The sequence below is a fragment of the Phodopus roborovskii genome, unplaced genomic scaffold (genome assembly GCF_943737965.1).
Source record: "Phodopus roborovskii unplaced genomic scaffold, PHOROB, whole genome shotgun sequence".
Lineage (NCBI taxonomy): Eukaryota > Metazoa > Chordata > Mammalia > Rodentia > Cricetidae > Phodopus > Phodopus roborovskii.
In genome coordinates, this window is record NW_026126418.1 from 64285089 (window position 1) to 64299528 (window position 14440).

The 14440-nt window shown below is 34.4% G+C and overlaps 1 protein-coding gene across 2 annotated transcripts in view; it reads right to left on the reverse strand.

Moving 5' to 3' along the window:
- Spopl (speckle type BTB/POZ protein like) overlaps positions 1–14440 on the reverse strand; it is a 49949-nt gene that overhangs the window by 18879 nt on the left and 16630 nt on the right. The window contains exons 2-5 of one of the 2 annotated variants that reach the window (XM_051184743.1): positions 3261–3393; positions 2964–3085; positions 2554–2705; positions 887–1014 (exon numbers count right to left, since the gene is read on the reverse strand). In XM_051184743.1, the coding sequence (XP_051040700.1) occupies positions 887–1014; positions 2554–2705; positions 2964–3085; positions 3261–3338 (480 nt within the window). In that variant the 5' untranslated portion in view covers positions 3339–3393. Of the gene's footprint in view, positions 1–886; positions 1015–2553; positions 2706–2963; positions 3086–3260; positions 3394–14440 lie in introns of those variants that run through there. The other variant, XM_051184744.1, reaches the window with a different exon arrangement.

Here is a 14440-nt window from a genome sequence, read left to right on the forward strand (position 1 = left end):
ATAAAACTCTTGGGTTTTCTCCAAAAATCAATCTCATGATTTTATATAAATAAACTTACCCAATGATAAAAATGACAGAAGAAAATCCAAACATGAAGTTAACCCTAATCATATGAGTAAATTCCTGGTAGAAGAATTACTCATAATTTTCAAAACATGTTTTATGGGTAAAAATTAAGCATGCATATTTGCCAAAATATATGGGCATATCATTAAAACCTCAGATTTGTTTCTTAGAATATTAACACTTATTGACTATTTAATTCAATAGCTTGAAGGACTAAGAGGTTTCCCAATATTTTTTCACATGCTTTTTCATTCAAACTAATAACCTGTGAGCAATTAATTTGAATCAGATTAACCTAAAAAACTGGTTAGCTATATCAGAGTTACTTAGAATGGCGAAGATAGTAAATAAACACAACACAGATATATATGTATGCATCCAGCTTCTTCAATAAGAATGATTTAGTAGATAATAGGGATAACTATGCAAAAAACTAGAGATTTGATAAAAATATAGAACACTACATTGATTTGTTAGATATTTTTAGCCAGCTTTTTTTCTGCTGAATTTACAAAAGAACCCATGAAATATACCAGTCACTTTAATTTTTGTTTTTTTTTGTTTGTTTGTTTTTCAAGTCAGGGTTTCTCTGTATTGCTTTGGAGTCTGTCCTAAAACTCGCTCTATACAATAGTCTGGCTTCGAACTCACAGAGATCTGCCTACCTCTGTCTCCCAAGTACTGGGATTAAAGGCATGAGCCACCAATGCCCAGCTAATAACTTTAATTTGAAAAGTATACTCAGTATTAATCTAGTTCATACTTTAGCCACATCATCAAATAAACTATGGAATTCTTTATTAGCAAAATCATACCCACCTCACAGAATAATGTAAGCTTGTCATCTGGTAAGAGACCATTGGCTTCATCAAGCAAAAAATCCCTTCTAATGAATTTTTTAAATCCCCAGTCCTTTCCCTGTACAAATCGATAAGCTCTTTGGCTTTCTGGTGGAAAACAGAAGTTCAAATAAAACAAGTATCAGAGATACTTTTTTTTCTTAGTGGTAAAGAAATATAGATGAATGAGGACAATAGATGAAAAATGAGGACATGAATAGAATATTCACTATAATGCATTAGTCATGTGTGAAATTAGGTATCAGAATAAATGTGTCAAGAGGAATCAAACCAACCCACTTATTGTTGCCCAAAAGTCAATGAACTTAAATTAAGACTTCTAACTCTCTTAAGCAAAGCCATCAAGACCACTAGAAGGAAAGGACATATACACACACTATAATATATTCTCTCTCTCTCTCTCTCTCTCTCTCTCTCTCTCTCTCTCTCTCTCTCTCTCTCTCTCTCTCTCATACACACACATACACACAGCTTCCCCTAAATGAAATAAATTCAAAGCATATTTACATAGGCATAAATAGTCATCATCTAATGTCAAAACTTTATTAGACAATACCTTATTTCCTGTTTCTCCCCTTAAAACTAGGTGTTCCAGTTCATTAAGAAATCTTTTAAGCTCTGTTGGTGAACTCATCCTATTGATTTACATTTGCTGAATTAAAGAAAACTTCAAATTGTTGAGAATGCTAAAAGACTGCTTACCATTCCCAAGATTTTAGATATAATCTCCTGGAACACACTTTCATATACAAAAGAACAAGATGCTTTTAGTAAAATTTGTAAAAGATTTTGACAAATACCTAAGATGTTTCAAACATCTTGGTGCTCAATTGTATACTGTGAAATACACAAAATTCTCAGCAGAAAGCATTCATTATATTTTACTATCTATATAATCAGGATATAACTTTAACTAAAGTAGACTATTTTAAATGTCACATAATATGGAAATACAAATTTTAAAAAGTGTGTGTGTAATGATGTTACTTTGTTCTCTAAGAGTCACTTCTAGAAAGTATTTATTATAATTCAGTGTGGCAGTTTATAGGCTATTACTCTATTAAACACACTGTAAACATTCTCTACCATTCTCCTATTGTGATCCTCTAAAGTAAAGCATTTCCACTAGGGATAATAGGCTCTGAATATAAAAGTTGATTTTCTTTCATGTCATGTTAGCTAACTGGTTAAAAAAGAAAGAAAGAAAGAAAGAAAGAAAGAAAGAAAGAAAGAAAGAAAGAAAGAAATCCTAGCAACAAAATATGAGGCCATTCCATTCTCCTTAGCATTGTTGTCCAGCAAGAAGGCAAGGGAGGAGAAATTTTCTAATGACATATATCAGCAACCCTATTTCAGAAGCAATTCTTTTTCCAAATGACAAATAAAATGTTATTTTAGGACATGAAGCAGTTAAAATTTAATATTATTTTAAGTACTTCTATTATGTCTATGGAAGCAAAAACTTATGAAAAACTTAAACTAGAATGTGAGATGCAAAATTAAATAATGGCTACAGACAAAAATTTTGGACTAAGAAAATTTGAGGGAGGAAAATAATCCAAAGCTTTTCTAGGTAAAGTCACTGTATGTAGACAGACTTCTTCATACAGTTTGCCAATCACTTACCCATTGCTTTTGTTTCTTCCCTTTTAGCATTCAGAAGGGAAAATTTGAATTTTGCTCGAACCTCACTTTTTGGGCAGTTGACTAACAGCAAATATAAGGACAAGTAGTCTTTACTTTCATCATCTAATCCCTTTGGGTTTACCCTCAGGCACCTAAAATAAAACAATAGGTCACTTAGAGAAATTTAGTATTGACATTACCAAAAAGACAGGCAGTACTAAAATCACCTGCAAATTAATATCACAACAGCACTCCTGTAATAACTCCATGTTTTTTTTCCATTTTAGTGGGAATTAATTACTAATTTAATGTAAAATTATACTAATACCCATAGGACCAACAACAACAATAGATTCAAAGTAAGAAAAACTACAGTTAAAATATATAATAATAATAACAATAATGCTTACCATTTCATTTTATCATTTGGGCCAGAAGAAAATGTTGAACTCTTTAACACTTCACCCATTTCTTCTCGACAAAAACTGAAGTTATTAATAGTCCACATGTAGGAAAATTTCACTACTTTAACCTATGAGATCAGAAAGCCACTTTTTACATTCATGATTTAATAATCATTTCTCACAAGTTAAATATTCATTCTAATCCTTCCAGTAATGGTTCCACAGCTTTACAATTGTATAATAATACTTGTCATGACTAGAAATTTTATGTGAAAAGTCAAATGCATTTGAAATGACATATACCTGTGTGTAGCACCAGCTTTCTGCAACAGGACTAGGAGACATTTCTCCAGGCAGAGGTGGAGTAGGTTCCCGAGACATTGCCACCTTATTGGCTTAAGATTCCTATAGTATCCCACGAACTTGAGTAATTTAGCTTAAAGAAAAGAAAATAAATTTACTGATCAATGTTTGAGAAAATTAGGAGAGAGGATATACTTAAAGTTGAGGAAAATTACTACTAAAATTAGATTTGAAAGAATACATGAAGTATTCAAATAATTTTAGAAAATTTTAATAAATGAAACTATAAATATCTATCACCCAAACATTTGAAATATAAACAAGCTCAATATTTATATGACACTATTTCTCAAAATATCATAAATCATAAAACATTATAGAAACTTAATGGCATCCATGTCTGCTTCATCTTCTACCATCTCTTCCTGAAATCCAAAGGGCCATGAGCAAGCTTTCAGTGACTACTTGTCATCACTTGCCAGTTCTCAGTTCTTACCAAAGAACATGGACATCATCGACAAACACCTACAGAGAATTCAGACACCCAGCTGTGCCATAAGATTGTATTTCTGTCATAGTGTTGAAAGACCTATAAAGTAATGTTAATGATGGACTAACCTGGAAACCAGTATCTGTTCCTTGGAATTTGCTAGCTTCCTCTCACAAGGCCCTGAGATAAGAAGAATTCACACTGCCCCTCCTTTCCTGTGAGTCAACAGGTGGTAAATAGGGTCCTTAGGAAACAAAGAGATAGCTGCAACTCTGGTTTGCCCAGACAAAATTAATCAGCACCCCTTGAGGCCCTAAGGTCTGTTGACCCTAATAGCAGACCATCCAGCCTCCAAGGGTCACATACTCAATGGACAGAGGGTCCCACCCCCTCCCTAAGCTTGTGGGTTTGCCTTTAAAAACACCTGGGCCTGGGGGGGGAGGGGGGCTTCTCTCTAGCCTGTTTGCGCAAAGGTTTCCTGTTCATTAAAGCCTCTTGTGTTTTGCAGCAACTGGACTGGACATTGAGTTCTTGGGGCATCGACCGAACCTGGGTCTTACAGTGTCTTTTTTGCAGATGTACTGAGTCATATATTGCTCTTCTAATTATATATTCCTATACCAAATCAATTGGGATGCATAATTAACACTCTTATCTGGATGTTGTTGAACAATATTTGTTTGACATGCTCTCTTTTCTCCAATGGGTGCTTCTGAAATCTCTGTCAAAAATCAGTTGGTTGTAGTCAAATGGGAGAACTTTAATAAACTAAAGTTAGTTGGACCATGTTCATCTCTTCAGTGTTCTCAACTTCCGTTCTCCTCCCCTCCTTGGATTGTCATTGTTGATGTTGTCAAATATACCGTACTTTGTTAAGAGCAATGAGAATTTACTTTTGATTTAAGAACTGATAAAGAGATCACATAAATCCTATGGAGGGATACACATGGGAGAAGAAAAATCCTTCAATTAAAAAAAAAAAAAAAAAAAAAAAAAAAAAAAAAAGAGGTAATTGTAAAACTAGAAAACAGTAGTGTAAGATGAGAAAATGAAGACTGAAGTAAGTCATTTGAAAGATGGAGAAAGAAATAAAGCTATAAAAGAAAACCAGCAAGTAAAACTATGAATGAAGAAATACTTTAAAATTCTGCAACAGATATGAACAGGATCCAATAATCACTGTGGAGCTTTGGAGTCCTAGGTAGAGAGCAGCGGGACCATGAAAAAACAGCCTGGTCTACATGGCAAATTCCAGGAGGATCTACTGGAAATAGTAGGCCATCATAGTCTACATTGCAAATTCTAGCCTCCTTTCTCAAAAGTAAAAACAAACAAACAAAACAGTAGGCAGAGAGAGAGAGAGAAAGAGAGAGAGAGAGAGAAGGGAGAAGTCATAAAGGGGTGGGTGGTGATGTTGGTAACAGAGGCAAAGAAAAGAAAGTTGGAGGAACAGGGGAGAACAATAGGAAGAAGGGAAGAGAATGGGAGATAAGGAAACTGAAGAGAAGAACACAGTTAACAGTAATAAAAAATACAACTTTAGTAAAGTTCTCCCATGCAACTACAACCAACTGGCTTTTGACAATGATTTCAAAAGTATACAATGGAGAAAAGAGATCATCTCAAACAAGTGCTACTAGAAAATCAAAATACCTATCTGAAGAAAAATGAAACTCAATCGTTTTTTATCCTACCACGACAAATTCCAAATGAATTAAAGTTTTTAATCTAAGACCAGAAACTGATGCTGCTAAAGTGAAAAGTAGAAAACACATGTTAACATATAAGTATTTTCTGACCAAGACCCATGTCACTCAAGAAGTAAGATCAATGGTCGACAAGTGGGACTTCATGAAATTGAAAAGCTTCTGTATATCAAAGACAACTGTAAATTGATTAAAGAAGCAATTGTAAATTGAGTGAATAAAGATACTATAGACAATGGAGGTGGGAATTATAGAAGACCCAAATGAAGCTAAGCAGGAAGGTCCCTCCTGCTGGGTAGCTTTTATAGTCCAGATAATGCTATTCAGAGAGCTGGGAGAAAAAATCATAAAGGTCCAATAGTAGCATGATTCTTATGGAAGTAGCCAAATGCATTATGATTGGATATGGGGTACACTCTGCTAGAAGACGTTTGTATCTGGTAATCCAGACCTGGTCAAGGACCCATGGCTGGGAATTCATGGGCCATAAACATGATCCTATTTTACTATTTTGATAAATGAACATGTTATCAAACTGTTCCTAAATACTTATGTTTATTCTCATAGAATGTTACTCTCTTTAGCTATGATCAGAGGAGCTTCTTTTTCCTGTGAATGGCAAAGGGTACTTAGAATAAATGTCTACTGTGTATGCAGCTTTCAATGGTACACAGCAAGACCTTTTCTCAAAAACATAATAAAAACAAACTCTTAAAAGACTATCAAAAAGGCTGGATAGATGGCTCAGCAGTTAAGAACACTACGTGTTCTTCCAGAGTCAGTTCTTAGCACACACTTGACAGCTTACAACTGTCTGAAGTTCCAGTTCCAGGGGACCCAACACTGATGGCAAAACACCAAAGCATTAAAAAAAAGAAAATAAAGAATATGATAAAACAAATCAGTTAGTAAAACTATAAAATAAGTTATTTTTAAAATATATAGAGGAAATCTAATCATCATATTTTTTAAAAGGTTAATTTTTTTAAAAGGTTAAGCATGATTTGATAAAGTTTGGTATACAGTAAGGAAATCTGACAAATTATAATTCAATCATATATAAATATTTTAAGTAGCTGGCATTAATATACGCTCTTCAGGCTTTGGAGACATTAATTTTAATACATTGAAATTTTAATATGAAATACATAAAATTAAAAGCAAATAAAAGAGATAAGATGAAGAAATTGGTATGCAATAGATGAGAAATCTTCAGTTAGACTTGAAGGAGGCTATTGCAGAATGGGGTAATCCCTATAGCTTCTCTAAAAAAATATTTGAACTGAAGAGCAGAAGATTAAATAACATCAAACACAAGTCAAAGCCAGTAAATTGGAGGAGAGAAGGGCAGCAAATGTGAATGTCTTGTGCTGGAAAGCCTATGAGAGTACTGACAACATGGATAGTAGTCAAATGTGCCTGATGTCACTTCAAAATTTTAAGGAAAAATATGCACAGTTTAGGTAATAGGGCAAATAAAAAGAACTTTCACAACACACACTGGTTTACCAAAAGATAGGGGAGAATACATGCTGAAAAACAAATTATGAGGATATTAAGGATACCACAATAAAATTAAAGAAAAGGATCCTCTTATTGGAAAAAAATTTGGGGATCAGCAAAATTTTTGATGAACTGAAATTAAGGTGAGGGGCAATCAAGAATAAGTTCTTGTTTAGTATTTGAGAAATGGAAGAATGTCAATACCATATACTAAGACAGGGAAAGCAGTATAAAATTAGGGGCTGGAGAATAGGTTCCAATACAGAGGTGTATGCAACATCACAGAACATCTCAAATAGAACAACATTCAAATTAATCTTTCCTTAGATTGTGTTGTTTCCCTTTTCATTATTGCTACCAGTTCTAACATAAGAACCCAGATGATACTCACAGGTTATATAAAATAAGGAAATAAATCAACAGAACCTGTCATAACATGTATGAAGCACAATGATAAACTCAGGTATCCATAAGCAGATAAGTAAAACTGAAAATGAGGACAATGGGGGTAACCTTGAAAGTATTCAAATGTTCTCCTTATGGTACACAATGCCTAACCCATAGAACCAAACTACTCAAGAATAAACTAAAATAAAAAGGTTTCAATGGTTAGAAAGGATGGCTCTTAAATCTGGATTCTACTCAAATGAAGTATCTATGACAAGGCATGGAGAATACTGCTCAACTGCATCTTGAACACTTTATAAGGTATTGTGACTGATTTTTTCTCCAGAAATGCTGTCTGTAAGGCACACAAGCCAGTCAAAGATGGTGCTGAAGGGAAGTCCTAAGTTATTTACAAAAAAAAAAAAAGATGATTGGTTGCCTAGATAGAACCAGATGAGGTCACTGAATGAACAGCTCATGATCACTAAGTAAAGCATAAGGGCGACTAGATGCATGATAGGCTGACTTTTAAAACCATTGGCTGTCTGTTTTCCTGCTCTGCGTTTTTTTCCTTTAAAAGATGCCTGCTAAGGGACAATAAACAAGTTCCTGCTTGACCACACTCCCTGCTACATCTACATCTGATTTTCTCCAGGATTCTGGGAGGCTACAGAAGGGCAGGCAGCACACTTACCATTCCTGGGACCCAGCTCAGTTTTCCCTGGCTGGGCTAAGACACCCCCCCCCCCGCCTCCCCCCTCCCCTGCACTGTCAGCAGCAATAATCTCACCTTATCCACTAGGAAAAAGATTTAGAATGTTTTAAAAATTTATACTTTATAATGTAAGTAGTTGACAAGGGATTGAACACAAATTTGCCTGGCTTCAAGCCTATGCTCCTCCCATAAAATACTGCTAAATACCCTAAAAAAGAATAGAGATGCAACAGACCCACTGATTCAAGGTTTAATTTTACAGATGACAATCAAATAGCATAGGTTAAAATAGAATAATAAACTATCAATTTATAATATTAGGCAAATACCAGAATAAGGAACAAAGATGAACAATGAGTTTAAAAGAAAAAAAAAATATCTAATGCCATTCAGGCAAAATCTTTTCGCAATACGATAATTAGGGTTTGTGCTCTCATTTGTATGATATGAGCATGCTGCCAAATAAAATTAGGTATGCCCTGGCTGCTTTCTCCATCCTATACATTTTCCCTCACTCTGGAAGAAAACTGAGCTCTAATGCTGAAACTGTCTCCAAAAAGCTACTGCCATTGTACTCACAGGCCTCACAAAGCCCTGCAGGCCACCTCTGCTTTCTTTGTTCTTGTAGCCTAGTGGCCAATGGACAACAAGGAAAAGAAATACCCCACAAAATGACAATATAAAATAATATCTACAGCAACAATCTATGTGAATCAATAAACAAATAAACGATTTTTTCCCTTATTCTATGGATATATGACACACCATGCCATGATAAATCCATCCTAGGTTTAAAAACACACTGAACATCACAGTGTAACTATACAATACACAGTTGTATTTATTTGCATGGTTGAATGGCAAGTGTACCTTGCTATAGTTGAATATCATGAGAATATAATAGTGCTAGCCAAAGAAGACACCAAAGTTTAAAATTGAAAGTACAGTGTCTGCTGAAAGAGTCATATAATAAAGAGTTATATGTAATTCACACACAGAGAACCCTGTAATTATATCATGCAATAATTAACAGAGTAGAAACAAAAAAGGAACATTTGCTATTAGTAGATACATACAACATTACTCAACTTCTATAATATACAGAAGAACCAAGTCATAACAAGATGGCTTTAACAGTACTATAAAAGAATCAGACCAATAGTCATTTCGTCCATTAACAGCTGAAGTCCATAAAACAATTCAACAAATTTTACGATTTAAGTTATATAAAGTATTCCCTTTGATTTTAAGAGCCAAACTAGAAACTTATAACAATTAAAATGCATAAACATGTGAAAATAACAAATGGAAAAAACACTCTAGGCTACAAAATACATTGAGACATAAAAAAAAAAAAAAAAAAAAAAAAAAAAAGAATAACAACAACAACAACATACCATAGCTTAGGGCATGAGGTAAGAGCAGTGCTCAGAGTTAAGATAAGCAGTTAAACACCTGCATTTAAAAGTTTTAGGATCACTGTGCACCAAGGACACTCCACCTTGCCCATATATCATAAAGACACATATAGGTTACCTGAATTCCCCCTGTCAGCCCTTTTCATTCAGGTCACTTCTAAGCCTCATAATGGCTTGTCAGAAACATCACTTCCTCCTATCTCTCTTTCTTCCTTTGGGACTCCACAGTTCTCAGCCTGTTCCCCATAAAGCACTTTCCAGTCATAGCTGGAGAAACCCAATCAAGCTCTCCCTTCACAACTTAAGAGAGGGCTGTCAACTGCCTGCTTGAAATCCTCAGTTGCCTTATCCAGCCTTGATACCCAGTAAATAACTGCCAAGGGACACTTGTTCCAAATAACTTGATCATTTCACAGAAGGCCCCAGACTATAGCTAAAAAACAGATGAGCCATAGTTTCCAATATCATACAAATGGGGAACATAGACATCCCGACCCTGCTATGAACTTCATTCTGAACACTAGAAACACCAATGGTGAAAGAAGGTGATCAGAACAAAAAAGAAAGAAAAATTTAACCAACTACAAATGAACAAATTCAAATACAGAAATAAAAACATTAAAAAAAATCTCATCTAAAAAATTAAATCCCATAATGGTCCTTATTAGAAATAATCTGGAAAAACTCCCAAACACAGAATTGAAAAGAGTAATTGTAAATGTGGTAAAACAATTCAAAGAACACAAAGACAAAGAAATGAGTGAAATAAGGAAGTCAATCTAAAACAGGAAAATAGACTTTGATTCTATGAAGAAAACCCAAGCTTTAATAATGCTTAGTATGAAAAATTCAGTAAGCCAATTAAAAGCCACAGTAGAAAGCCTCACCAACAAAGCTGAAAACTTTAAAAACAGAAAAGGCAGGGGTGTTAGATGAAGCAGCAGAATGGGAACACCTGGTAAACATCAAGGAAAAGTTTGAAAAAAAATGATAAACAGAACATGGTAAAATGTTGTAACATCATGAAAAAAGCCTAACCCTGAATTATGGAGAACACCTAAGGGAAAGCATACAGAATATCTTTAGCAATATATACAAGAAAATTCTCCTACTAGAAAAAGATGCCTGACCATAGGTACCTACAAAACAGCAAAAGTAACTCCCCATCATGTATTACAGTTAAACATTTATAAATATATGATACAGAAAAAATACTGAAAGCAAAAAATGAAAAATGTCAAGTCACATACAAAGGGAGGACAACTGGAATACTACAATATTTGACAGAAATCTTCAAAGCCAAATGGCCCTGGAAAGATATTTTCCAAGTTTCAAAAGACAACAATTGTCAAACAGATTATTATAGCAAGAAAAACCATTAAAGTTAAAGGAGAAATAAAAACTTTCCAGGATAAAAAAGAGATTATAAGTAGTTACCTACTAAAAATGTTTCACATTGGATACAAGTGAGTAACCTGAACAACAACAAATCAAAACAACAACAACAACAAAAAAAAAAAAACAGAACAAAACAAAAACCATACCCAAGAAGTCAGAGGGATCAAGCAAACAACAAGAAAAAAACAAACTAATCCAAACCCAAACAGAACAGCAACAATAACAAAAATTCCAGGACAGGTGGTTATCAAAAGAAATCAGAAAAAAAGAAAAACAAACAAATAAAACCCACCACAAAAATCAACAAACTGACATGAACTAGCACACATTGTTCAAATAGCTCTGAATACTAATGGTCTCAATTTCTCAGTGAAAAGGCACAGATTCACGGATTGAATTATACATCCATCTTTTTCCTGCCTTCAAGAAACATGCTTCACCATCAATGATAGCTACCACCTGAGGGTAAAGGATAGGAAAGGCTTTCTAAGAAAATAGAACTAAGAACCAAAGAGAGACAACTATTCTAGTATCTGACAAAATAGACTTCAAACTAAAGTTAGTTAGAAAAGATAAGGACACCAATGTGATTATATAATTCTAAGCATATAAGCACCAAACACAAAGGCACCAAATTCAATATAGGAAAATCTATTAGATGTCTTAAAATCAAAGACTGAATTTTGATAGTGGTATCAAATTACCCACAGTGATAATGGGCAATTCTGATACTCGACTTTCACAGATTAAAACAGTCATCTAGAAAAAACAACAGCAGCAACAACAACAACAAAAGCCTAGAGTTAATAACATCACAAATCAAATGAACCTATTAGATATCTATAGAACATTCCTCCCAAACACTATAAAAAATATATTCTTCTCAGCAGCCCATGAAGTTTCCGCCAAAATCAACCACATAAGGGCACAAAGCAAGTCTTACCATTCACAGGAAAATTGAAATAACATTTTGCATTCTATCGGACATTGTGGATATCAATAGCAATAGAAAGAAGAAATTACACAAATTCATGGAAAGAATACACTACTGAATGAGAATTTGACAAAGAAATGAAGAAGGAAAATTTTAAATCTCTAGAACTGAACAAAAATGAAAACACAATATACTGCAATCTATGGGAAGTAAAGGCAGTTCTAAGACGAAACTTCATAGAATTAAATGCCTATTGTTCTCAACCTGCAGGTTACTATCTCTTTGTGTGTGTGTGGGGAGGGAGGTGGAGGGGTTAATGTTGAATGACTTTCACAGGGCTAACCTAAGACCACTGGAAAGCACAGATATTTACATTACAATTCATAACAGTAGCAAAATTACAGTTACGAAGTAGCAATGAAAATAATTTTATGGTTGGGTATCACCAAAACATGAAGAACTGTATTAAAGGATAGCAGGACTAGGAAGGTTGAAAACTACTGAACTAGGCGTATCTTAGCTAGTTATATATCAACTGGACATAAGGTAGAATTACCTGAGAAAAGGAAACAATAATTGAGAAAATGCCTCTTTGAGACTGACCTACAGGTATGAAGCATAGTGTCCTGACTGATGATAGATGTGGGTGGGCCCTGCTCACGATGGGTGGTACCATCCTTGGGCAAGTGATCCTGTGTACTGTACAAACTCAGGCTGAGCAAACTGTGAGGATAAGCAGTGTTCCTCTAAGACCTCTGCTTAAGTTTCTACTTTGAGTTCCTGCCCTGACTTGCTCCAGTAATTAAAGTGTGGCCTGAGAGTAGAAGGATGAAATAAACCCTTATCTCCACAAGTTGCTTTGGTTGTGGTATTTTATCACAGTAACAGAAACCGTAACTAAGACAGGAGGAGAACATGATCAAAGCACATTGTACAAAATTCTCAATGAACTAATAAAAAGTAAAATAAAAAGTGGCATGTCAATGTGCTACCATTATACCATAGAAAATGAGGAAAAGAAAGGTTTATGAAAGAAAATTTGAATAAGAAATAAGCTTAGAAAAAGGTAAATAAAACAGGACCAAAGAAATTAAATAGAATCAAAAAGTAAGTTTTGACTTAATAAATCTAATACACATACACGGCCTGGTGGTGGTGGTGCACAACTTTAATCCCAGCACTCAGGAGGCAGAGGCAGGTGGATCTCTGTGAGTCTGAGGCCACTCTGGTCTACAGCAAGTGTCAAAATAGGCTCCAAAGCTACACAGAGAAACCCTGATTCAAAACAACGACAACAAAATTTTTAAAAATAAAAAAGATACACAATAACTATACTTGTCAAGAGAAAAGAGTAAATTCATTTTAATAATCCACAAATTCATAATGAAATGGTCATTCTTTAGCATCATTTTTAGCATCTCTTTGATTTTTTTTTTCTTCCTTATGAGGACAGCACCCTTCATTTTGTATGTATGTGAATTGTAAGCACTGGTACTATTATACAGTGGAACGCATTAAAAGTAATTGAATGATTATTATTAAATCTATCATTACAATTTATTACATTAATCATAAAACAATGTAAAAGCTCACTTTGATAGTTGGCAGAAAAGCATTTGACAGTGACTAGCAATGGTGTTGGTGCACACTTCTAATTCAAAATACTCAAAAAGTCAGAAGCAGAAGATTTCCAAGTATAAGGTATTCCTTAGCTACATAATGAGTTTAAGATCGGCCTAGACACCTCAGTGATATCCTGTCACAGAATAATTTGGCTGTGCTTGCCTGTTTTCAGGAAAGGCTTACACTAGATGCTTGAAGATAAATTCTTTCAAGCATGTTAGTAACACAAACTATTTGGTTAAAACAACACAACAAAGTGGTGGAAATGGAGTTCAGGATCTCTACATATGACAAAGATATAAGGCCTTCTATCCAACTGTCCAATTTCAAGACACTTTACTTATGATGGAACTTTAAAACAGTACAGTTTGAGACAGTAACATGCATATTGTTTATCTGTCAGTTTATCCCAAATATACCAATGAGATAAAATATTCATGAGGAAAATGGTAAGCAAGCCCTAATAGGACTCAAAATTTAAAAGAGGGCACACAGATGGAAAGAGATAAATTTTTAGATATTCAAAGAAGAAAATATAAGAAATTACAAAAGAAATAAGAGAAGTACTACAATTAAAGGTACTAGAAATATTACCTGGTTGGGGGAAGTGTCTTTTTATAAGTACAAAGAGCCAGAGAAAGCCAAATGCAATCATCAGGAGCATCATTTCATAAATAGACTAGACTGGGCTGACTGACCCAGCTGCCGTTTCACAAGGATGAGACATGGTTTTATCATCTTGTCAAATTCTAAGAATCATCCTCCAAAGGACATGGAACAGTGAACCACAACTATTTTCTTCTAAGCATGTCAGTTCATGAGAAACAAAGAGGACACAAAGAATTTATATTGGCAGTGTACACAGCATTTCCACTCAGAAGAACACTGATGAGCAAACAGATCTGCACAACTTGAGAGAAAACCACACTGCTAACACAAATAATAAGTACTGGTAAAAATGGTGCTGGGATATCTGGATGCTGGTGTGTAGAAGACTGCAGATAGA